This window comes from Jaculus jaculus, chromosome 9 (assembly GCF_020740685.1).
Source record: "Jaculus jaculus isolate mJacJac1 chromosome 9, mJacJac1.mat.Y.cur, whole genome shotgun sequence".
Lineage (NCBI taxonomy): Eukaryota > Metazoa > Chordata > Mammalia > Rodentia > Dipodidae > Jaculus > Jaculus jaculus.
This window is the reverse complement of record NC_059110.1, coordinates 75207731-75231201: the sequence shown is the minus strand read 5'-3', so window position 1 is coordinate 75231201 and position 23471 is coordinate 75207731. Positions and strand designations below refer to the sequence as shown.

Here is a 23471-nt window from a genome sequence, read left to right as displayed (position 1 = left end):
GGTGTACCAATTCTCTCTTTCTCTCTGCCTCTCTCTCTCCAAAAGAAAAAAGATAAAATAAAAAAATTAACAACAACATCAACAACAAAAAAAAGAAACAGGGAAAATGATGAAAAAAAAAAAAAAAAAAGAAGAAATCTCTGGCCACACTGTAGTCCAGTGCTACCAGGATGAGTCCACAATGAACACAGAAAGATTCCAGTTAAACTCTTTAGACAAAGTGTAAGACACTGAAAAGGGAACAGGTAGTTCTTGTCTATCTGAAAGATAAGTAAGCGGGACATGAAACTTGACACAATGGACTGGATGAAGTAAATCATTAAAAAATCATTATAATTCTAGCACTTGGCAATTAGGGCCATGAAATATATTAAATGACAAGAGACTGCATAAAGTAAAAAGAGAACAAAGTTTTAACACCCAGGCCATCAACACTTAGCCTCCATAACGTTAGTATCAGAGCAACAGCTGGCCGTGATAGCACTAGATTGCTATAACAGCCTAATTTAATTCATAAAATATTGACTGAGCACACACTGGGCAAGAGTCCTATTGGTAACTATGAGAAGAGCAAAAGACTGGGCTGGCGGTGGCGTTTGGTACTTGTGTGGATCCCAGTCTAATAGACAGTAGAGAAGAGCAATGGCTGAAGGCAACAGGGGAGAGCCAGCACATGACTGACGGACAGCACAGACTGCAAGCAATAGCTGCTGTTGCAGTTGGAAGAGGTACTGACTCCTTCTAAATAATGAGGTGAGAGAAACAGCTCATTAATATTCACTACTCTACACAGAACACCTTAATGATCTGCCAGAGAGACGCAGTGAACACAGAAGGGAAAGGGATCTTCTAATTGAAAGCCTGTGAGCAGAACAAACTAGGGCTTCAAACAGCAACCTATGTGGCACTGAGCGAATATGGCCCTTTCTATAATCCCAACAGAGCCTGTCAGGTAGCTCTGAAGAAACAGACTGCTGTAAGAAAATGGACAACAGGAAGGTTTTTTTTTTTTTTTTTCTTTTTTTCTCTTAAAGGAATCACAGCAGATATTTCCCTAAGAAAACTTTGTTGAAACTTTTCAAGGATTCATGTCTAAATGAACATAGGAGTAGAATATTATCTTCACCATCCATCTAAAGTGAGCATGGTAACATGTGGGTGGGGATGTCAATGTGTGAATTATAGGAGGGTGACACAAAAATAGCAGAGGTAGGAGGATCACTGTGAGTTTGAGACCACCCTGAGACTACATAGTGAATCCCAGGTTAGCCTGGGCTAGAGTGAGACCCTTCCTCAAAAAAAAAAAAAAAAAAAAAAAAAAAAGGAACCAAGAGCTGTCCAGTATTAATCATGAAATTATCAGACTGCTCCTTCACAGGCAATGACGAGGCCATCCTTCCTCATGGTAACTCAACTACAATTTATTTTGAGTTTGCAGATTACAGAATTCCAGAAAAGAACAAGAAAATCAAATATGAGTTTTTAGGAAAATGAGAATAGAGTAACCAGCTTCCCTGAGGCACTTGCTGCTGGTGTCAATTTGACAAATAGCTCCCTGTCTGCAGAAAAAGGAACAAGATCCCAGAGCAGGAGCTCATAAAGAGACAGTTCTGATATTATAACCAGAGGAGAGATAAAATAGTCATTATCTATCCACTTTCCTGCTGGGAAGGATAGTGTACCCAGGATTGGGGGATGGGGAATTCCACAGTCATCTTACAGGTAAAGACTTGTTTTAGAAAGAGAATTTAAATGAGGTGATGGTGCTCAACTTTAATACCATAAATTGTAATGATTATCTAAAGAAAGAATTAAAGGGGAAATGTGAGGATGAATTAAGTATTAGCATCCTACATGAAATGCATTTATAATATAACTGACCCCAAACAGGCCTCTCTCAGGTTATCACTGAAAAAATAAAATCAAGTCTGATGCTGCAATGGAGTTGTGTGAAGAGTCCCTGCGTGTCCCACTGTAGAAAATCTGGACTGCCAAGAAACTCATCTCATGTGTTCCTCCTCCAAATGATTCTTCTAATTTGTCTCCCCATTTCCTTCTCACTTCTTCAGCCTGGGATCAGACCCTTCCCATTTTTATAGATTTCATAGTTTAGAAAAATCACAAAGGGTTATGTGGTAGTATGAATGTGAAATGTCCCCAGAGTCTCATGTTTGTGATTAAGTCTCATACTCCATTCCCAGCTTGTAGCAATTTGGGAGGTGAAGTCTCACTGGAGGAGGTGTCTTGCTGGGGGCAAGCTTTGAGATATTACAGGCTAGCTCCCCCTTGCTAGAGCTAGCTTACTCTCTGCTTCCTGCCAACTGCTGTGGTGAGATGTGATGCCTAGTCTCTGCTCTGCCATCCTATGATGAAACTTCTCAAGACTAAGTTGAAATAAACCCTTTCCTTCCATATGCTGCTTTTGGTCAGGTGCTTTGTCCTAGTAACAAGAGGTAACTGCTACCAGATATTTGCAGAATCAGGAGACCAGAGGAACAGTTTTTTTTTTTTTTTTCCCATTTGAAATCCAAGATCTATCTATCTATTTTTCTTTCTTTCTTTCTCCCGTCTCCCTCTCTCTCTCTCTCTCTCTCTCTCTCTCTCTCTCTCTCTCTCTCTCTCTCTCACACACACACACACACAGAACACAGATGACAGAGAAATACAGGGATGTTATCCTATGCAATCACCATAAACTAGAGAGTCCTTTAAAATGGAATAAAGTTTAGCTTTATGAAAAATGAGTTAAGGTTTTTTTTTTTTTTTTTGGTTTTTCAAGGTAGTGTCTCACTCTAGCTCAGCTGACCTGGAATTCCCGATGCCATCTTAGGGTGGCCTCGAACTCACAATGATCCTCTTATCGCTGCCTCCTGAGTACTGGGACTAAAGCTGTGTACCACCAAGCCCTGCTCCAGTTAAGCATCATTAGTGCCTTCATTTCACTACAAGTCACCACAAATCAACACTAGAACAAAACTCTGACTTTTGGGAAGCAGATGAATACAATGGTCTCCTAACCCATGAGACACCTTGCCTTCACAGTTCTGTGCCCTGAAGTTAATCCTGGTAGTCTTTCATTGTCCAGCACTACAAGGAATTCTCAGTCCCTCTAGCACTTCTTCCATGGAGTCTGGTCTCCAACAGATGCTGACCTCTACCACCAGTACTGGTCTTGGGCAGTCAGTGAGCTGTTTGTTTCAATGAGGTAAGAATTTGGTATCAGAATGTAAATCAACTTATTGCTTCTTTCATGGAGAAATTCTTGCTCTGACAAAAGAAAAAGGATTCATTCATTACTTAGTCATTTACATTTCTGCACAAGCTTCCAGTCAGATAACACACCCTTCCACCTTCTCAACTATTAATTTTCTGAATGCCTTAGACAGTAAAGGTCTGCATGCATTTTGTGCATTTGCTGCATATTTTTTTAAAAATTGTTTTAATTTATTTATTAGAGAGAGAGAATGGGTGTGCCAGGGCCTCTGCAAATGAACTCCAGATGCATGCGCCACATTGTGCATCTGGCTTATGTGAGACCTGGAGAATCGAAACTGGGTCCTTAGGCTTCACAGGCAAGTGCTTTAATCACTAACCTATCTCTTCAGCCCCATTTGTTGCATCTTTGCCTGGAATTTCCTTTTTCCCCTAAACCATTGGTAGCTGTAACTGAGGACAATGACTTCATCATTCTCTATGAAACCACTCTGCCCCCACACAGGATGCATCACAGGTGTTCTTGTTCTCTATATTCCCAATATTATACAGATACATATTCGTACCAGCACTGTGGTGGTCATTCTTGAGCTTACATTCGTTATCTAACAACATCCAACTGCACTGTCTACTGGGAATATCCTTATAATGTAAAGGACTGGCGAGATACAGGGCCTTCTCTCCATAGATACTGAAGTAGGGGGATTTTCTCAATCCCTTTCCCCTGATGAGATGGTTTAGCTAGTTAAACTATGGTGCCCCCAAAGATATGTCCATATCACAATTACTGGAACCTGTATTGGCTTATTAGAAAAACAGGTTTGCATATATATATAAGGAACTCAGGATTGTCCTGGCTGTCTAGCTTAGTCCTACATCTAAAGGCAAGAGGAGGCCGGGCGGGGTGGCGCACGCCTTTAATCCCAGCACTCGGGAGGCAGAGGTAGGAGGATCGCCATGAGTTCAAGGCCACCCTGAGACTACAGAGTTAATTCCAGGTCAGCCTGGACCAGAGTGAGACCCTACCTCAAAAAACAAAACAAAACAAAACAAAACAAAACAAAACAAAACAAAAAAACAAAACAAAGGCAAGAGGAGAAGACAGAAAGGAGAAGATGAGAAGTGGGTGTGGGAGAGAGGCTGCACAGCCAAGGACTGTCTGAAGCTATCAGCAGCTGCATGGCCCTGCTGACACACTGTTTAAGGATGCTTGGCCTTCAGAGCTGTGAGACAGTTAAGTTCCTGTTGTTTTAGAACACCTAGTCTATGGCCATTTATTTCAGCAACCTCAGGAATCAAATATTGTAGCTTTGTCTTGGGACCTGGATTTTATCAAGAACTCTCATGCTGGACTTTGAATCAAAACCAGATATTCAAAGGTAAAGGAGCTATGATGGTGTCCAGGAGCCATTGTGGCTATCAATAGTCATGGCAATGTGCTGGCCAGCTGACTCCTGCTAAAAGAGACCCTTGTCCTTAGTCCAACTGGGTTCACTCTCACTTTCTAGACTAGATTATCTTGATTCTAGTAAGTCCTACATGTATTATATATAAAAAAAGCAACTTTCCTCTTTCTTAAGATTCAAAATTAGGGCTGGAGAGATGGCTTAGCAGTTAAGCACTTGCCTGTGAAGCCTAAGGACCCCGGTTTGAGGCTCAGTTCCCCTGGTCCCACGTTAGCCAGATGCACAAGGGGGCGCACGCGTCTGGAGTTTGTTTGCAGAGGCTGGAAGCCCTGGTGCGCCCATTCTCTCTCTCTCCCTCTATCTGTCTTTCTCTCTATGTCTGTCGCTCTCAAATAAATAAATAAATAAATAAATAAATAAATAAATAAAAAGATTCAAAATTAATTTCCATTGCTTTTAACATTCCAGAAAAGAAACCTGGCAGCTGCCAGTACACAATGGCTAAAAGATAATTCCACTTGCCACTGTGGGCCTAGGATCAGGGGCCAAACTAAGGAAGACTTTTGGGGTCAACACTGCTTTTACCAGAGAACGGTGCTAAAGATGTAAGGGTGGTGTTTGAGTAATTTAAGGAAGAGGAAAATAAACTCTAATGACTAAGGTTGTAACTTAAGACGTAAGCTTGGTTATCTTGCCTCTTAAAGTTGCACAGGGCTAAGGTGCTGAGAAATAAACTAGTCTGAATCTATAGGCACACAAATTACTTGAACTCTCATCCTTGCCAAGTATTTTATGTGAAATTCAGGGCATTGCCTGAGGGGGAGAAAAACTGAGCCTGGGATTAAGAATGTCTCTCAAGAAGGGTGATACCTATAACCTTGCAGGGCCTCCTATTTTCATACCAGATAGGAGTTTCTTTTTCTTTCTTTCTTTTTTAAAATAGTTTAATGTATTTTAATAGCAAACTTACAGGAACAGCACAGAAGACAGACAACATTAAAAACATATTCTTGCATGTAGGATAACTCAGAAAAGTATAGTGAATGGATGGAATCTACTGTATGATAAAAATTCTACAAACACCATCTAGTTGCCGTCAATAAGAAATTTATTTTTAAAAAATCCAAACTCTGGCATTGTCCAGAAAATTTTAACAGGTTTATTTATAATTGTTATAAAGTTGAACTGTTGAAACTTGTTCACTGAAACATTTTGACTTGCATTAATGTTTTACATCCCTGCATTTATATTAAAAATCCACACACAAATGAAAATGAAGAAACTGGCAATACCTGATTCCTGTCCCCTAGTTTTCCACTCACAATCATATACTTAGGTACCTTCTGACCCCATGGAAAAAAAAATCTTAACATTCAGAGCTACTGATAACAGGAAGATAAAAAAAAAATATTTTGAGAATGAAATGTTTCCCATCATAGTGGACTCTCAAGCACATTCTCCACGTATGCAGCGTGCTAGCTGGATATCTTTTGGCATAATTGTTACATGTTTGGCATGGATAGCACACAGGTTGGTATCTCCAAAAAGGCCAACCAGATGGGCCTCACTTGCCTTCTGCAAAACACTGATAGCTGCACTTTGAAAGCGCAGATCTGTTTTGAAGTCCAGAGCAATTTCTCGCACCAGACGCTGGAAGGGCAGTTTGCAATTCAGAAGTTCAGTGGACTTCTGATAGCGTCTAATTTCACGGAGTGCCACAGTACCAGGCCTGTAACGATGAGGTTTCTTCACCCCTCCAGTAGAGGGCGCACTTTTGCGAGCCGCTTTTGTAGCCAGTTGTTTCCTGGGTGCTTTACCACCAGTGGATTTGCAGGCAGTCTGCTTTGTATGAGCCACGGTATAAAGACCTCCTCACCTACCCCTTCTCCTACGGCTGCAAGCTCGACGAGCTAGAAGGCAGCGATGGTGTTAGGTGGCGACTGCGAGAGCAATTGAAAGATGGCTGACACAGAGGCTAGGCCCCGCCCCCCACGCACGGCGCCCCGCCTCTCGCCCAGAAAAGAGTCTTGTAAGAGGGAGACAATTCAGCTTATTCCATGCCACTGTTTCCTCTCCTTTTCACTATCTCCATATTTGCAGCTACATTCCTGCATGTAAGAGGAAAGAGGACTTAAGACACAATATTTTAGATGGCACACAAATGTATGCCCCCAGTTAGAAGCATCAATTTAGAAGCATTTTTCACATTAACTTCTTTTAGAAAAAAAAGATTCAAATGCTTTAAACTAGGAGTTTATTTCTCACACCCTTAGCCCTGTGCAACTTTAAGAAGCAAGAGAATCAAGCTTATGTCTTAAGCTACAACCTTTGTCATTAGAGTATATTTTCCTCTTCCTTAAGTTAGTCAAACACCACCCTTAAGTCTTCAGCACTGTTCTCATGTAAAAACAGAGTCTTTTTACTTATTTACTTATTTATTTGAAAGAAAGAGAGACAGAGAATGGGCACACTAGGGGCTCTAGCCACTGTAAATGAATTCCAGATGCATGTGCCACCTTGTGCATATGGCTTTATATAGGTTCTGGGGAATCAAACCTGGGTCCTTTGGCTTTGCAGGCAAATACTTTAATCACTAGGCCATCTCTCCAGTCCCAAAGTCTTTTTAAATTTATCTTGAAGTCTACATGTGTTAGAAAAAATTCAATAGCTCTATCATACCTATTCTTTGCAGGTATGGGACTCTTCCTCCTGGTATAAAATATCCTTCAACAGTGAGCAATCCCAACATGTATGGCTGTAGATAATGGTCTAGTTTCAGCCTTAATCTTACTGCCTCCTTTTATAGAAAAGTCCTTAAAAATCCCCTGTCTTCTACTTGTTGTCTTTCCTCTAATCTGATTTGACAACGTGAAGCTAACAATCACAAAACACTAGGAAATACCAGAGGTGCACCCAGCAAATTGGGTAGCTATCAGAAAAAGAGAGAGAGGGAGAGGGAGGCGAGAAAAATAAAGAGAGAAGAGCTTTACCTAGTGCTGTTTTGTTATATGCCCCCGTTCATGCAGGGAAACTGAAATGCTGTTACTGTAACAGCACTAAAGGGACAGCCAAGGTTTCCCTTTCCTGCAACACCAAATCACTGCTCTTACTGCAACATGCATAGGCTGCAAACCTGACTTCTTCATTTCGCCTATGTCCTTCTTATCACAAGGATGTTAACTTGCAAAGCTGTCATGTTGGACAAGCCCGATTTGTAGGCACCTTTAGGGCTCTGGAAACCTATTCTGTGAGGCTCATTCTTCTGCTCTTGAAGGAAGACAGGGCAGAGTAACAGATTTTCTCATTAACTCTCAGATATGGAAATTCTCCTCAGACCCATATTCACAAACACTCTCCCTTCTGAAATTAATAAGCCACATTGAGTGTGAAGTCAAACCTCAAGATGTCCCACTGTTGCAGTCAGGTTCACACTGCTGGCAGAAATCACCCCACTAAGACCAGCTTGTGGGAAAAAAGGTTTATTATGGTTCACAGACTCGAGGGGAAGCTCCATGATGGCAGGGAAAACGATGACATGAGCTGAGGGTGGACATCACCCCCTTGCCAACATCAGGTGAACAACAGCAATAGGAGAGTGTGCCAAACACTGGCATGGGAAAACTGGCTACAATACCCATAAGCCTACCCCACAATACACTGTCTCCAAGAGATGTTAATTCCCAAATCTCCATCACCTGGGAACCTAGCATTCAGAATGCCTAAGTTTATGGGGGACACCTGAGTCAAACCACCATATTCTGCCCCTGGCCCCCATAAACTGATAACAATACATGATATAAAATACAATGCATTTATCCAACTTTAAAAGTCCCCATAGTTTTTAATCAATCCTAATGATCAAATATCCCCATAATCCAAGGTCTTTTTTAAAAAAATATTTTGTGTATTTTTATTTATTTATTTGAGAGTGACCAAGAGAGAAAGAGGCAGTTAGAGAGAGAGAGAGAGAGAGAGAGAGAGAGAGAGAGAGAGAGAGAATGGGTGCACCAGGGTCTCCAGCCACTGCAAACGAACTCCAGATGCGTGCACCCCTTTGCACATTTGGCTAATGTGGGTCCTGGGGAACTGGGCCTCGAACCAGGGTCCTTAGGCTTCACAGGCAAGTGCTTAACTGGTAAGCCATCTCTCCAGCCCTAATCCAAGGTCTTTTAACTGAGCCATAATACCAAAAATTTCCCCCAAACCACATAATGGCACAGAATAAACATTCGTACTGCAAAAGATGGCACTGGGCATAGCAAAACAATATTCAACCAATACAAGATTTAAATAGGGCAAACATCAAATTCTGTGGTTCCAAGTCATACGACTCTAGTCAGTAAAAAGTCCGATAATTCTAACCAGCAACAAGTCTCTGGAGTTCCAATTCTACCCCTCCAGCTAGGCTACTCACAGTCCTGGAAAACTTCATCCAGGGCCAGCAGCAATCCTTGGCAGCCATCTCGTGGTCCCAGCATCTCCACTGGGTCTCCACTGCAACCCACAGTTCATCCTCATGACTCCATTGGGTCACCATGCAGGCATCCAGCAAACCTGCTTCACACTGCCCATGACCTTTTCCAAAACATAAGACCATGTTGCAAACTCAATGACCCTCTCTTTCCTGCATTTCTTATACTCCATAATACCAGGTGGGGTGCCAATTTGTTAATCCAGAGGGGAATAAAGCAGCCTTTGAACAGGACATCCTTTAGCATTCTGGCCCCTTCAAAAGAGTCTACATTCTTCCTGTTGTCCCAGTACAGGTCAGCTGACCCAATTTCAAAGGTTGTAATCTCTCATATAATTGCAGCTGAACAAGCAGAAGTTTCAGCCCAAATATTTCATTTCTTTCTGTGCCATAACCCTCTGCATACACCAGTTCATTTCTATGCAATGTGACCCTGCACAACTTCACAGGACATGGCCATAACAGCAAGCCTCTCACACAAACTGCTTCTAGCCCAGTCCAGACAAAGCTCTTTCTCACCCTCACAGGCAAAACCTCACAGTCAATACTTCTTACTACATTCAGGTCTTTTAACTCTGACCAAAATAATCCATCAAGGTGTACTTATAGCACTGCAAGGCATCTCTTAGGTCAAGGTTTCAAATCCTTCCACATTCCTCTTGAAAATCAGCTCCAAAAGGCCAAAGGCACATAGTGAGGTGTCTAGCAGCAAGCCCACTTCTGATACCAATATTACTGTTGCAGTCAGATTTGTATTGCTGACAGAAATTACCTGACCAAAAGCAAAGTGTAGGAAAAAAGGTTTATTTTGATTTACAGACTCAAGGGGAAGTGCCATGATGGCAGGGAAAATGACAATATGAGCAGAGGGTGGATATCACCTCCTTGCCAACATCAGGTGAACAACAGCAATAGGAGAGTGTGCCAAACACTAGCAAGGGTAAATGGGCTATAATACCCATTAAGCCCGCCCCCCAAAATACACTGATTCCAAGAGGTGTTAATTCCAAAATCTCCATCAGCTGGGAACCTAGTATTCAGAATGCCTAAGTTTATAGGGGACACTTGAATCACACCACCACACATACCTTTTTGAAACTTCTTGCCCTTAGCTTGAGCCTGATGTATTCATAAAGCCTGTGGCAGGAAGTTAGGGACGTGGTAGTTGTTTTTGGCATCTTCCTGGGATGTAGCAGTTGAAGGAGAGGGACTAGCATGGGGGTGGGAGCCAGGGTAATCCTTCCTAAGTGGGAAGAGTGGGCACTGAGGTTTGTGATCTATGGGCATAGTGTGACTGAAGGTGGATCCCTGCTTCATGGAATATTTCTATAGTCTCAGGGAAAGTTCCATTGGTACTTTGTAGACCTCTGTGGCTAAAGAATTCTCTCCTGATGTGGGTGAGTTGTTTTCCCATTACTTGTGATAATTTCCTCAGCAGCTGGTCATCCAGCCCTCTACCTCCAGCATTTTTACCTGGGATCTCTTCTTTGCAGATGAGAAGGACACTTGCAACATCTAAGCCAATGCCTTTTATCTTGTGTCCACATCTGGTCAAAGGAAAACAATATTTTTGGGCCATCTTCAGTGACAGCATGGGTATTTCCAAATCAATTCTAGGCTTCACTGTCATGATAGTTTCTACCAGCCTTTGAGTTGTTCTGGCAAGAGCTTAACTTTCTGTGTGGTCTTCTTGAAGGCTCTGCCATTTGGCTTGAGTGTGAGGGCAAACATCTTTTTCTCTTCTCTAAAGATGCCTATGTGTCGCACTGGCAAGGAAATGTCAAAGTTCTTCCATGCCTCCTCTCGCCCCAGTGTCCATGTCTTTTAACATGGATGCTGGGTGGGCTAAGGGCCACAAAGATAGATTTTATATTATTCCATCCTAACAAGCAAGGAGTCATGGCATAAACTACAACCTGCATAGGCCTGGAAGACATTATAGTAAGTGAAACAAGACAATCACAAGAGAATAGACACTTGAATCCACTTACATGAAGTTTCCAAAGCAGATAAACTCATGTGGATGGAAAGTTCAATGGTGATTGACAGGGACACTGGGAAAAGGCAATGGGTACCTAACATTTAATGGGTCTAAGGTTTCCCTTTGGGAAGGTTAAAATGTTCTGGAAATTAATGGTAGTGATTGTCACTCAGCAATGTGAATATACTTAATGCTACTAAACTGTACAGCATTAGAAATAGAATGGTAACTTTGTATCATTATTATTATTTTAATTTTTTAAGTTTAGGTCTCTCTCTAGCCCAGGATGACCTGGAATTCACTATGTAGTCTCATGGTGGCCTTGAATACACAGCAATCCTCCTACCTCTGCCTCCTGAGTGCTAGGATTCAGGCTTGCATCACCATGCCTGGCTTGTCTTACTATTATTATTATTTTTAGAACATAATGCAAACAGAAATTTCAGTTGCTTCCACAAGTCCTGCTTAGGTAGTGTAGCAACCAGCCGTGGAGCATGGGAGTAACGGCCACCTAACACACCTGGGACAGCGCCTGCTATCAAATAACTGCCTCTCCTTGACAAGCCTCCCTTCTACACTGCTGTGTGTTGGGAGGGCAGAGACTTGACAAACACGGCTCTGCCGCAGGGGACACCACAGACGGCCCGAAGGGCAAGAGTCAGAGAAGGGACTGTTGGCTTCCTGTTTCTGGCAGAGTTGCCCAGCAACGGCCCTTCCATGCAGCAGCATGTTTCCAGGAGCAGCTGGTTAGTGTTTCATTTTTCCCACTCTTCCAGAACCAGCTGTTTTGCACCCCTAGGACACACTGCACTAGGTAGGTAAGGCACCTCCTAAGAGAACTGGACCCCAGTCCTTAGCACTCACCCCCCACTCTGAAGTGTCAATGCCACCTTCCTCCTCAGAGGTCAGAGTCCCCCTTCCATAGGGCCCCAGGAATTCCCAAAGTGTGAGTTTCTGGTAAGCCCAGGCTCTTCTCTTTGCTTCCTAGCACAGAAAAGACTTGTTTTCTCCAATCACTCTTGCTTCCTACCTTGTTTGCATTTCCAGCCCTCAAATACCTGCCTCTCCGATTCCTGGTATTAAATTCTTTCTGCTAAGGTAACTAACATAGACTCTGTTTTTCTGGTCAGACCCTAATAACACTGCACAAAAATGAAAGGAGCAAGGAACGGTTCCCCTTCAACATACTGCTGTAATTACTCGTTGCCTGTGTTTCCAGACTGGTTTGTAAGCACCACGGCTCACTAACATATACATCAAACTCTGACCATAGCCTGACCTGTGCAGGATGTCCTCAAGTCATGGTCATTAGATAACTGAATAGGAACTATGTAATTTGAAAATGAAAAGTTAATTTTGATTATGAAAATGTTTAAAATATATACCTGGGGGGCGCTGAGGGATGGCTTAGCAGTCATGGTGTTTGCCTGCAAAGCCAAAGTACCCAGGTTTGATTCCCCAGGACCCATGAAAGCCAGATGCACAAAGTGGCACATGTGTCTTGAGTTCATTTGCAGCAGCTCCCTAAAGTTTTAAGTACTTTCTGCTCTTTTCCTTGTTTTCTTATTTACTAATTTTTGTCAATCAGGGGCTTTCTTCATATTTTTCTTGGGCAATTAGGGCATATTATCCATGACATGCTCATTCAGTCAACAACTTAAAAAAAATTTATTTCTTTGGGGAGTGGTGGAAATGGGTGTGCCTAGGCCTTTCTTTTGCCACTGCTAAAGAACTTCAGATGCATGTGCCATTTTTTGCATCTGGCTTTATGTGGGTACTGGGGAATTGAACCTAGGCCAGCAGGTTTTACAAGCAAGTGCCTTTAATTACTGATCCATCTTGCTAGCCCAACAAAATGCTTTTTAAAATATTTTATTTATTTGTTTATTTGAGAGAGGGAGAAAGAGAGAGAAAGGTAGATAGAGATAGAGAAAGTTTCATGCCAGGGCCTCTAGCAAAGGAACCGCAAAGGAACTCTAAATACATGTGCAGAGAGCAAAATGTTATATTTCTCTACATTTCTTTATATCTCGCCTAGAGAAAAATAGAAGTCAAGAGGCTCTGTTGATGGCAAACAGGAGGCTCGGCCAATAGCAGGTAGACAAAGGGGCCTGCACTGTTGAGCAAACTCCTTAGAATAAGCTGGACTCCTGGTCACAGGCCTACCTCACACCCCCCAGGTGGCGCTTCCTTTAACTGACCAACAGACCTATTTACAAGTTCCTTTTTTTACTTTCATGACTGTAACGGTCACATGTAAATTATGATTTATGGCTTAATTCCCATCCTGTTTCTTTTTTATAAAAACTGACACTCCAAACAGTTCAGTGCTTCACTCAGAATCTGGAGTGGAGCCCTGGTATATCAGACTATCCTTTTTATTTTTTTTTTCCCTTTTCTTTTTCTTTACCCAATAAAACTTTGCCTCACATTCCATGAGTCAATGGTCTTACTTGTGAGACACTGGACCCCATAACAGCATGTACCTTTATGTGGGTACTCGGGAATTAAACCTAGTTCTTTTGGCTTTGCCAGGAAGTACCTTAACTGCTAAGCCCCAAAATACTTTTTCTTTTTTTAGTTTTTTTTTCGAGGTAGGGTCTCACTGTAGCCCGGGCTGACCTGGAATTCACTATGGAGTCTCATGGCGATCCTCCTACCTCTGCATCCTGAGTGCTGGGATTAAAGGCGTGCACCACCAGGCCTGGCTCCAAAATACTTTTTAATATCAACCATATATTGGATATTATGTCAGATGCTTTAAAGACAAATCCATTTTATCTTTACAACTATTTTTACCTAATTTATTTGTAAGCAGAGAGACAGAGAAGAGAGACGGACAAGAGAAAATGGGCATGCCAGGGTCTCCAGCCACTGCAAATGACCTCCAGATGCATGGGCTACTTTGTGCACCTGGCTTTTTGTGGGTACTAGGGAATAGAACTTGGGTTGTTAGGCTTTGCAGGCAATGTCAGAAAAAGTGGGGGAATAAATGAGAGGGAAAGTCCAGCTTAACAGCAGACTGACTGTTCAAGGCATCCTGAGAAGGGCTCTGACCAGGCAGGTCCAAAAGCCCCCTCCCTTACAGATTATGGGATGTTTCTAGGGCAGTGGGAGTCACTCGAATTACTTGGTTGCAGGGTGGCCTGTCTTGTCTCAGGGAAGTGATAATTAGACAGGTGGTATGGTGGTGTAATTTCAGGTGTCCCCCATAAACTTAGGTGGTCCGAATGCTAGGTTCCCAGCTGATAGAAATTTGAGAATTAACGCCTCCTGGAGGCAGTGTATTGTTGGGGGTAGGCTTATGGGTATTATAGCCAGCATCCCCTTGCCAGTGTTTGGCACACTCTCCTGTTGCTATTGTCCACCTGATGTAGGCCAGGGGGTGATGTACATCCTTTGCTCATTCCCAGTGTTTGGCACACTCTCCTGTTGCTATTGTCCACCTGATGTAGGCCAGGGGGTGATGTACATCCTTTGCTCATTCCATCGTTTTCCCCTGCCATGAGGATGCTTCCCCCTCGAGCCTATAAGTCAAAATAAACCTTTGCCCCCTCACCCCCACAAGCTGCTCTTGGTTGGGTGATTTCTGCCAGCAATGTGAACCAGACTGCAACAGGTGGTTTAAGCCATTCCAGGAAAGTGACAATGGGGATGGGTGGCCCAGCTTCCCAATATAATTGGGAGAGGTTGGTTGGGCCAGAGTTCAAAGATGGAGTCATTGTGGTTCTAATGGTAAGTGCCTTAACTGCTGAGCCATCTCTCCAGCCCTGACAAGTACATTTTAAATCTAACTAATGCACAGTTTAGAATTTGAAGCATCAACATTTATTAAACCTCACAAAAGTTTAAACATGGAAATCACCATTTTGGTATGATGAAAGAAATGCTGTACTAAAAGAACACATGGTGGCTGGGGAGACGGCTCAGCAGTTAAAGGCGCTTGCTTTCAAATGGCCTGGATTTGATTCCCCAGTACCCCTTTAAAGCCAGATGCCCACAGTGATACATGCATCTGGAGTTCATTTGCAGTGGCAGGAGGCCCTGGTGAGCTTGTCCTCACTCTCTCTTTCCTTGTAAATGAATAAAAAAAGAGAACACATTGGTTGTAAACAGATCATTTAACTTCTTTAAGTATATGTCACTTCTTAGCAATAAATACTACAGATATTCTCATAAGTGCCTTCTTTTTAAACTCTGACTCTTTTTTGTTGTTTTGTTATTTTGAGACAAAATCTCACGTATCTCAAGTTGGGCTCCAGCTTGTTATGTGGGACCTTGAACTTCTGATCCTCCTGCCTCCACCTTCCCAGTGCTAGGATTATAGGCATGAACTAGTCATTATGCAGTGCTGGGAGCTGAACTCAGGACTGCATGCATGTTAGGTAAGAACTCTACCAACTGAGTCATGTTCCCAACCCTTAAAACCTGATTCTTGGTATGAAACTGTTCTCTGTCTTCCTAAGAGTACAAGAGACAAATCAAGTTTCCAAACAAATGTTACATATTGTAGCCTTGACTTAGCTTATCAACTTGTCATTTGAAGCTAGTTATTTTAATTAGGTTAACTATGTACAATATTTTAAGCATTACTCTTATAAGATTTTGAAAACTACATTTTAACATGGAACTTTAGGGATAGTCACCTTTTAAATCCTGTTGAAAAGCCATGTTTAAGATTTAATTTGCTGAAACAATGTCTTGTTAATAGTCTTTCAATAATGAAGTTGGGCAATATTACCAATATCTAAAAAGTTTAAAATGCATAGGGTCAGGCATTTGGGCGATAAGAAAATGTTCTAGTGAATTATCCCTTTACTGGAATTTTGGAGGACAAAAAAAAAAAAAGGTGTACTGTGTCTTAATAGTGATTTTTATTTGATCTTGTTTCCAATAAACATGTCTGCCAGGGCTTTAAAAGCCATCATGTAAAATACCAATAAAGTAAAACATATGCAAACATAACAAAATCACTTTTGTAGTGACAATACTCCAACCATATGAATATTAGTCATAGAAACTACAGGTTTTATGATATTTTAAAATATTTGTTTAAAATTTTTTTAATCTAGGTAGTCAGTCTGCACTTAAATATCAACCATTCTCCTTTTTTGCTTCTTCTCTTAAAATTTATATGTATCCAGTACATTTAATTGAAAATTGTATGCTTTTTACTATGCTGTATTTTATTTTTATTTTTAAATTATTGTTGATATTTTCAATTAACAATGTACAAAATACAGTTATACTGCTGGTCTCATAAGAGCTATTCAGTTTTCCAAAATGTATGCCTATAACTGCAGTAGTTCACCAATTTCAAAAATTTGAAATTTTGTTCATATGTTATCTTTAAGACCACCTCAAATTTAAAGGCTACCTTATTATACATTTAAAGTGTATTATAACAGTGTGGTAGTTAATAAAACACTATTTTTTTTTTCTTTTTAAAAAAGTACAAGAGAACTTTCAAATCCACACATCATGTGATCTAGGGACTAGACAGGCAGGAAGCGATGGACAGGAAGTAAGCAGTCTAATAAAAGGCACTGAGACCAATTCTATCTCCACTTCTAAAGGAAGGTATCATTTTCTGCAAGAAGACCTTTTTGGAATAGTATTAATACCGACAGCTGCATTAATCATCTGACAATGTAATCCACTGCAAAGCTCAAAAGAGACCAGATCAGAGTAGCCAGCTCTCTCATTAACATGCAAATGGACAACACAACCCAGAAAACAGCTGCCTAGTATCTGAGAAACAGGATACATGATACCTGCCTCAGAACCCAAGATGAAAAGCTCGGTGTGGTCAAGGGCAGGAGGGACTTCCGGTATAAATACATACTGTCAGCCCTGAGCTACCCAGAGATTTAACCAACCTCAGGTCAAAAGTATATGAAAAAGCTGGGCATGGAGGTACACGCCTTTAATCCCAGCACTCAGGAGGCAGAGGGAGAATCTCCTTGAATTAGAGGCCACCCTGAGACTACATAGTAAATTCCAGGTCAGCATGGGCTACAGTGAGACCTACCTTGAAAAACAAACAAACAAACAAACAAACAAGCAAGCAAGCAAGCAAGCAAAAAACCTGCAGGAAAATATGAAAAAAAAACCCAACAAATACTGGGTCAGCACAGAAAACATATGGACTGCCTTCTATTCTTTATCTCTTAAATAAGAAAGTTAAACAGCTATTTATACAGCATTTACATTATATGAGATAATAGATAATCTAAAGACGATTTAAAGCATCTGGGAAGATGTCCATAAGTTATATAAACACATTATGCCACTCTCTATAAGGGGCTTGAGCATCTGTAGGATAACTTGGGGGGTCTTGGTACTAATCCCTGAAGTACATGAGTTAGAACTGTATGTGTAAGAGTCTGCTTATGTGACTTCTGAGCAATACCATACATCTGCGGCCTCTCCATGGGCTAGTCAGGTTAGTGAGGGTAGTTAAAGAACAGCATGAGTGGGCTGGAGAGACTGCTTAGTGGTTAAGGCACATGCCTGTGAAGCCTAAGGACCCAGGTTGGATTCCCTAGATCCCACTTAAGCAAGATGCACAAGATGGCACATGCATCTGGAGTTCATTTGTACTGGCTAGAGGCCCCGGGGCACCCATTCTCCTCTACCCATCTCTATTTGCCTCTCAAATAAATAATTTTTTTTTAAAAAAGAACAGCATAACTGCACAGTGTCTTTTCTAGTAATTAAAGGACATAGTTAAATTGGAAAATACATATTGGGAGAGGGGAAGTTTACCCTTAACTCTGTGAGTGGCCTAGGGTGGAGCCTTCCGGGTTGTATGTTGCTCAGGCTGCCCTTCCTGTCCTTGCCATCCCGATGACTCTCCTGCAGGGAAGCTAAAAATGGAAGTCAGCCAGCACCTGGAGACTTCACAGTCTTTAGAGTCCGAACTCAACTGTATTTTATAATCATCCAGGCCTCAGATTAGAAAGCAAAAAGAGATTTTGCTAAGTAATTAGAAGCCATATGCTTCTTTATGACAAATAAGCCAGTTATTGTTAAAGTGTCTGTCAATGGACTGCATCTGTTTACAAGTGAAATATTCATTCACAGCCATTCTATCCAAAGGGCAAGCCTGTGCCACTCTAGACAAAAGTGAGAGAAGCAGGAAGGCCTGACCACCTTGTGCCCCTTCCTGAACACATCCTCATCAAACAGACTGTGTCCCAGTGAAGTCACTTATTTCTGTAGACCTGCACAGTCCCTTGACATAGGAAGATTTTTGTGACTGGATTACTAACCTCATTTATAACATAAAAAATATATTATCTTTTTCAGTAGCTAGAATGTCAGATTCCTCAGCCTGTGCAGTGACAGTGACAAAATTAAGCATGTAACAGTGCTTCAAAATTTATTTCCTAAGCTTACTCCATTACCACTTTCATGTTGATGATTACTTTATGGTAAATGTTCTGAAAACAGTAGACCAAATCTATCACCAATCTGCCTCTTCTGGCATTCTCAGTGGATTAGTGATTATGATTATAGCGGAGAAATAACTACTTGAAAAGAAAAAACTGAGAGCTCAAGAGATTGTTCAGTGGTTAAGGCACTTGCCTTCAAAGCATGATAGGTCAATTCCTTGGTACAAAGGAATGTACAAAGTGGTGCGTGCATCTGGAGTTCATTTGCAGTGGTTAGAGGCTCTGATGTGCCCAGTCTTTGTCTCCCTCTGCTTGCAAAAGACTGACATTTTTTTTGTTTTTTGTTTTTGAGGTAGGGCTTCACTTTAGCACAGGCTGACCTGGAACTCACTATGTAGTCTCAGGGTGGCCTTGAACTCATGGTGATCCTCCTACCACTGCCTCCCGAGTGCTGAGATTAAAGTGTGCACCACCACACCTGATGCCTTTGACTTTTTTGTTGTTGTGGTTGTTTGGTTTTGTTTTGTTTTGTTTTCCAAGGTAGGGTCTTGCTCTAGCTCAGGCTGACCTGGAATTCACTATGTAGCCTCAGGGTGGCCTTGAACTCATGGCGATCCTCCTACCTCTGCCTCCTGAGTGCTGGGATTAAAGGTGTGCACCACCATGCCTGACACTTGCCTTTGACATTTTTAAAGAGTCAGTTTAATTAGAAAGAATATATTTACTTATAATGCATTGGTGGAAAAAGTTAAAAACAATTTAAATGTAGAGACCTTGTGTTGGTCAATGGCAAGAGAAACCAGTCATTCCTTTTCCTTTTATGTGACTTCTGCTGCCTCTCCATGGGCTAGTCAGGTCAACAAGGGTAGTTAAAGAACATGCAAATGGACAAGACAATACAACCCCAAGAAAAGTCTCTGGGATCAGCAAATCACACTGCTTGCTACCTGTTGTGGTTACAAAACAGTCAACCAAAAGCAGTTTGTGAGAGGAAAGAGTTTATTCTGCCTTACAGTCTTGAGGGGAAGCTCCATGATGGCAGGGGAAGATGGCGGGAGCAGAGGCTGAACATCACCTCTGCCATAGCAGGTGAAAACAGCAGCAGAAGAGTGAGCCAAACTGTAGCAGGGAAACTGGCGATCACAGCCCTAAGCTTACACCCAGCAACGCGCCTCCTCCTGGCAAGGCTCAACCTCCCAAACTGCCAGCAGCCGGGCTCAAGCATAAAAACACATGAGTTAGCTGGGTGTGGTGGCGCACACCTTTAATCCCAGCACTCATAAGGAAGGCAGAGGTAGGAGGATCACTGTTGAGTTCGAGGCTACCCTGAGACTCCATGGTGAATTCCAGGTCAGTCTGGGCTAGAGTGAGATCCTACCATGAAAAAAAAAAAAAAACAAACAAACATGAGTTTATGGGGAACACTTAATTCAAACTACCACACTAGCATCCCTGCCGCTTCCCTGTGGTGTAGTAAAGTTCGACCTTTGCATGGGAACTATAAGGTGGTGCAGGACTAAGGTACCAAAGTTAAGTCCCAGGTGCACCATTATCTATTTCTATTACTGGACACTTGTCCTTAAAATCTTCAATAACTTAGAAAAAAACTTTTTAATTTATTTGCAAGCAAAAAGAGATAGAAGAGAGACAAACAGAAAGAATAGGTGTGCCAGGGCCTCTAACCACTGCAAACAGACTCCAGACTCCAGATGCATGCACCACTTTGTGCATATGGCTTTACATGGGTATTGGGGAATCAAATCTGGGTCATTAGGCTTTGCAGGCAGGTGCCTTAACCGCTGAGCAATCTCTCCAGCCCCTTCAATGACTACCTGTGTTTCTACCCAATGCATTAGTATTAAACTGATAAAGACCTCAATGAGTTATCATTAAATATTCATTTCAGAAATTAAGAATTCAGTTTTTTTTAAAAATTAAAAAATTTTTGATTATTTATTTGAGAGCAACAGACAGAGAAAGAGGCAGAGAGAGAGAGAGGAGAGAGAGAGAGAATGGGCAAGCCAGAGCCACCAGCCACTGCAAATTAACTCCAGATGCATGCAACCCCTTGCACATCTAGCTAACATGGGTCCTGAGGAATCGAGCCTAGAACCTGGGTCCTTAGGCTTCACAGGCAAGTGCTTAACCGCTAAGCCACCTTTCCAGCCCTAAAAAATTTTTTTGAGGTAGGGTCTCACTCTAGCTCAGGTTAACCCAGAATTCACTATGTAGTCTCAGGGTGGTCTCAAACACAAGCCAATTCTTCTACCTCTGCCTCCCAAGTGCTGGGATTAAAGGTATGTGCCACCACATCCAGCCTAGAATTTAGTTTTTAAACACAAAATTTGTGTGACAGTTTTGATTTTCAATCCAATCTTTCATGGACTATTAAAACACTTATATTCATGTTACTCAGAATTTAATTCTCTATTCTTCTTATACCTCTTGAGTATTGACAATTGATTTCTGCAAGAATGAACACAACCAGGACCACAAATGCCTTTGGATTATAATCTAATAAAGTAAAAATGGAAAGTGACACTATGAAATGTCAGCAAGATAATAAAAGATGCTGTAAGGCTCTGGCCCATTTCCAACAGCTAGCTCCCCTGACCCCTGCACTGGAAGGGAACTGTTCTCTGAGCACTCATACAATCATGTTCTTGCTCACATAACTGGAAGGTATTGGTATGTTCCATCTGCTCTAGTAATCTGAAAAGTCTTTTGCTAAATAAATAGGTGATAAATAAAAAATAAACCTGATGATTGGATCAATGTCAGTGAAAGCTGAACCATAACATTTAATGATAGAAATAGCTGAGATGGACCTTTCTCAGTATCAAGGTGTTGTTTTAAAATTATTTTCACAGAAATATTTCTAACATATGCTACATGCTTTTACTCTTTCCATGTGGCCTATTAATAACATATTTTTTATTGGTAACATGGAATTTGAGAGCAGCAATACTCTTGAGGGCCCTGACCTGTTTTCAGTACAGTTGCTGATTGGTTTCTGTGAGGGACTAGTTCCAGGAACCCGTATCCCATCAATTTTAAATCTGTAGGATGGTCAAGACTTTTATATAAAATGGCTTATGTGCATACAACCTGGGTACATCTTCCTGTATACTTTATATCATCTCCAGAGTCCCATACCTAATGCAATGTAAATGCTCTGGAAAGAACTGTTCTGCTGTATTCATGAGGAACAGCTTGTACCTGTTCACTACAGACTCAGCTTTGATTATTCATACATTTTTAGTCCCTAGTTGATTGACTTGTAGATGCAGTCCACAGATAAAGAGGGATAACTACTTTGTAACCTTCCCTCCTACCTTGCTGTGCGGTCATTTCTCACTCTGTGTACTGTCTCAAGTAAGCTCCTTCACTTTCCAATTTGTCCAATTTCATCTGCTTTAGACTAAAATCAGCCACACCTATTGGGTCTTACCTAAAACAAGAAGCGAGAGACTTTCAGGTCATCAGAGGAGTAGCTGATAAGTGAGGTTGGTGCCATCGGTCTTGATTGTTCACAGGTTGCCTTGCTTCTGGACTGTAATAGGGGTGCTGGGGATGGTCTGCTGCACCTCTGACCCCCAAAAAGTCCTTGGGCACTCTGGTGGCCAGCCTTCTGCTCTTTAGCAGAGCACCCTTACAGTACTCCAGGGCTCTGTGTTCCCTTTCAAACCAGAGCTCTCTTGGTTATAACCAGCCCCCTTGCTTGATGTGGGTCTTACAGCTTGCTCCATTGTCTGCAGCAACCCCACACCTGCTTTGCAACTATGAAAACCAAAGCAGTTCCACGAGGGCTTAAATGCTTATGCCATGCTGAGAAGGCTTCAATTCTAAATAAATGCCACCATTATGCAAGCCACACAGAAGCAGGAAATACACTAGTTCAAAGAATGGTCTCATTTGCAGGCAGCTTGCATTATATTTTATAAGAATGCATTTGACATTTTAAGCTTTCCTGTGACAGAAAATTGTACTTCTAGTAGCAGGAGTTATTAAGTCTGTGCCCAGAATAAACCAGACTGTTTTGGAAAGTTTAATTTTTTTTTTTCAGCTTCCACACAGCATTTTCTGACTGTTTCCTCAGAGACTGGCCTGTGTGTAATATACACAGCTTGTTATTTCAAATTTAAACATACAAATACTATTTTTAACCTTTTAGGGGAGCTATCACAATTTCCTTTAAAAACATATTAAGCATGGTAATAGAGTTTGCATTTTAAGTTTAAAATTTAAGGATAAATAAGACAAGACATTCAAGCTGAAGTCCCTTAGGATGGAAATATTTCTTGTAAATGGATACTGAACATTGCAAAGCACCTAGGATGCTTTTAATTTTCTTTTGTTGTTTATTTTATTTATTTATTTGAAAGTGACAGATAGAGAGAGAAAGAGGCAGATAGAGAGAGAATGGACGCGCCAGGGCCTCCAGCCGCTGCAAGCAAACTCCAGATGCGTGCGCCCCCTTGTGCATCTGGCTAACGTGGGTCCTGGGGAATCGAGCCTCAAACCAGGGTCCTTAGGCTTCACAGGCAAGCGCTTCACCGCTAAGCCATCTCTCCAGCCCCTAGGATGCTTTTAGGATGATATTTTATCATATGCTCAATTATTTTACGTATTTCCAAGATAGTGGAGTATTTGTCATCACTTGTAATATGTGCCCCAATACCAATGAAGTGGCCATGTGAAATAATGTTCTAAAAGTGGTAAAATACAGTATTTTTGAAAATTCATTTCAAATAATAGGACTAATATGGCACTGACTTGACTCTCTTACAGTTTCCTTAAAAAGGCTGACATCTACTTTGATCATCAAATCTTTATTGTGCAATCCCTTCTCCTTTTAGTAACTGAGAATCTACACAGCTTATCCATGAGAAAACCTGCATCAAAAATAGATAAATGTGGGGCTGGAGAGATGACTTAGTGATTAAGCACTTGCCTGTGAAGCCTAATGACCCCAGTTCGAGGCTTAATTCCCCAGGACCCAC

At 41.6% G+C, this 23471-nt stretch overlaps 2 protein-coding genes across 3 annotated transcripts in view; both read right to left on the bottom strand.

Annotated features, from left to right (window-relative positions):
- Positions 1-23471, bottom strand: part of Trmt9b (tRNA methyltransferase 9B (putative)) — a 53928-nt gene that overhangs the window by 22438 nt on the left and 8019 nt on the right. The gene's annotated exons all lie outside the window — the stretch shown is intronic.
- On the bottom strand, positions 6066-7765 carry LOC101614529 (histone H3.3A-like). The gene is made up of 2 exons (XM_045159523.1): positions 7753-7765; positions 6066-6490 (listed from the first exon to the last, which is right to left on the bottom strand). Exons 1-2 carry the CDS (start codon positions 7763-7765, stop codon positions 6066-6068), a joined length of 438 nt encoding a protein of 145 aa, XP_045015458.1.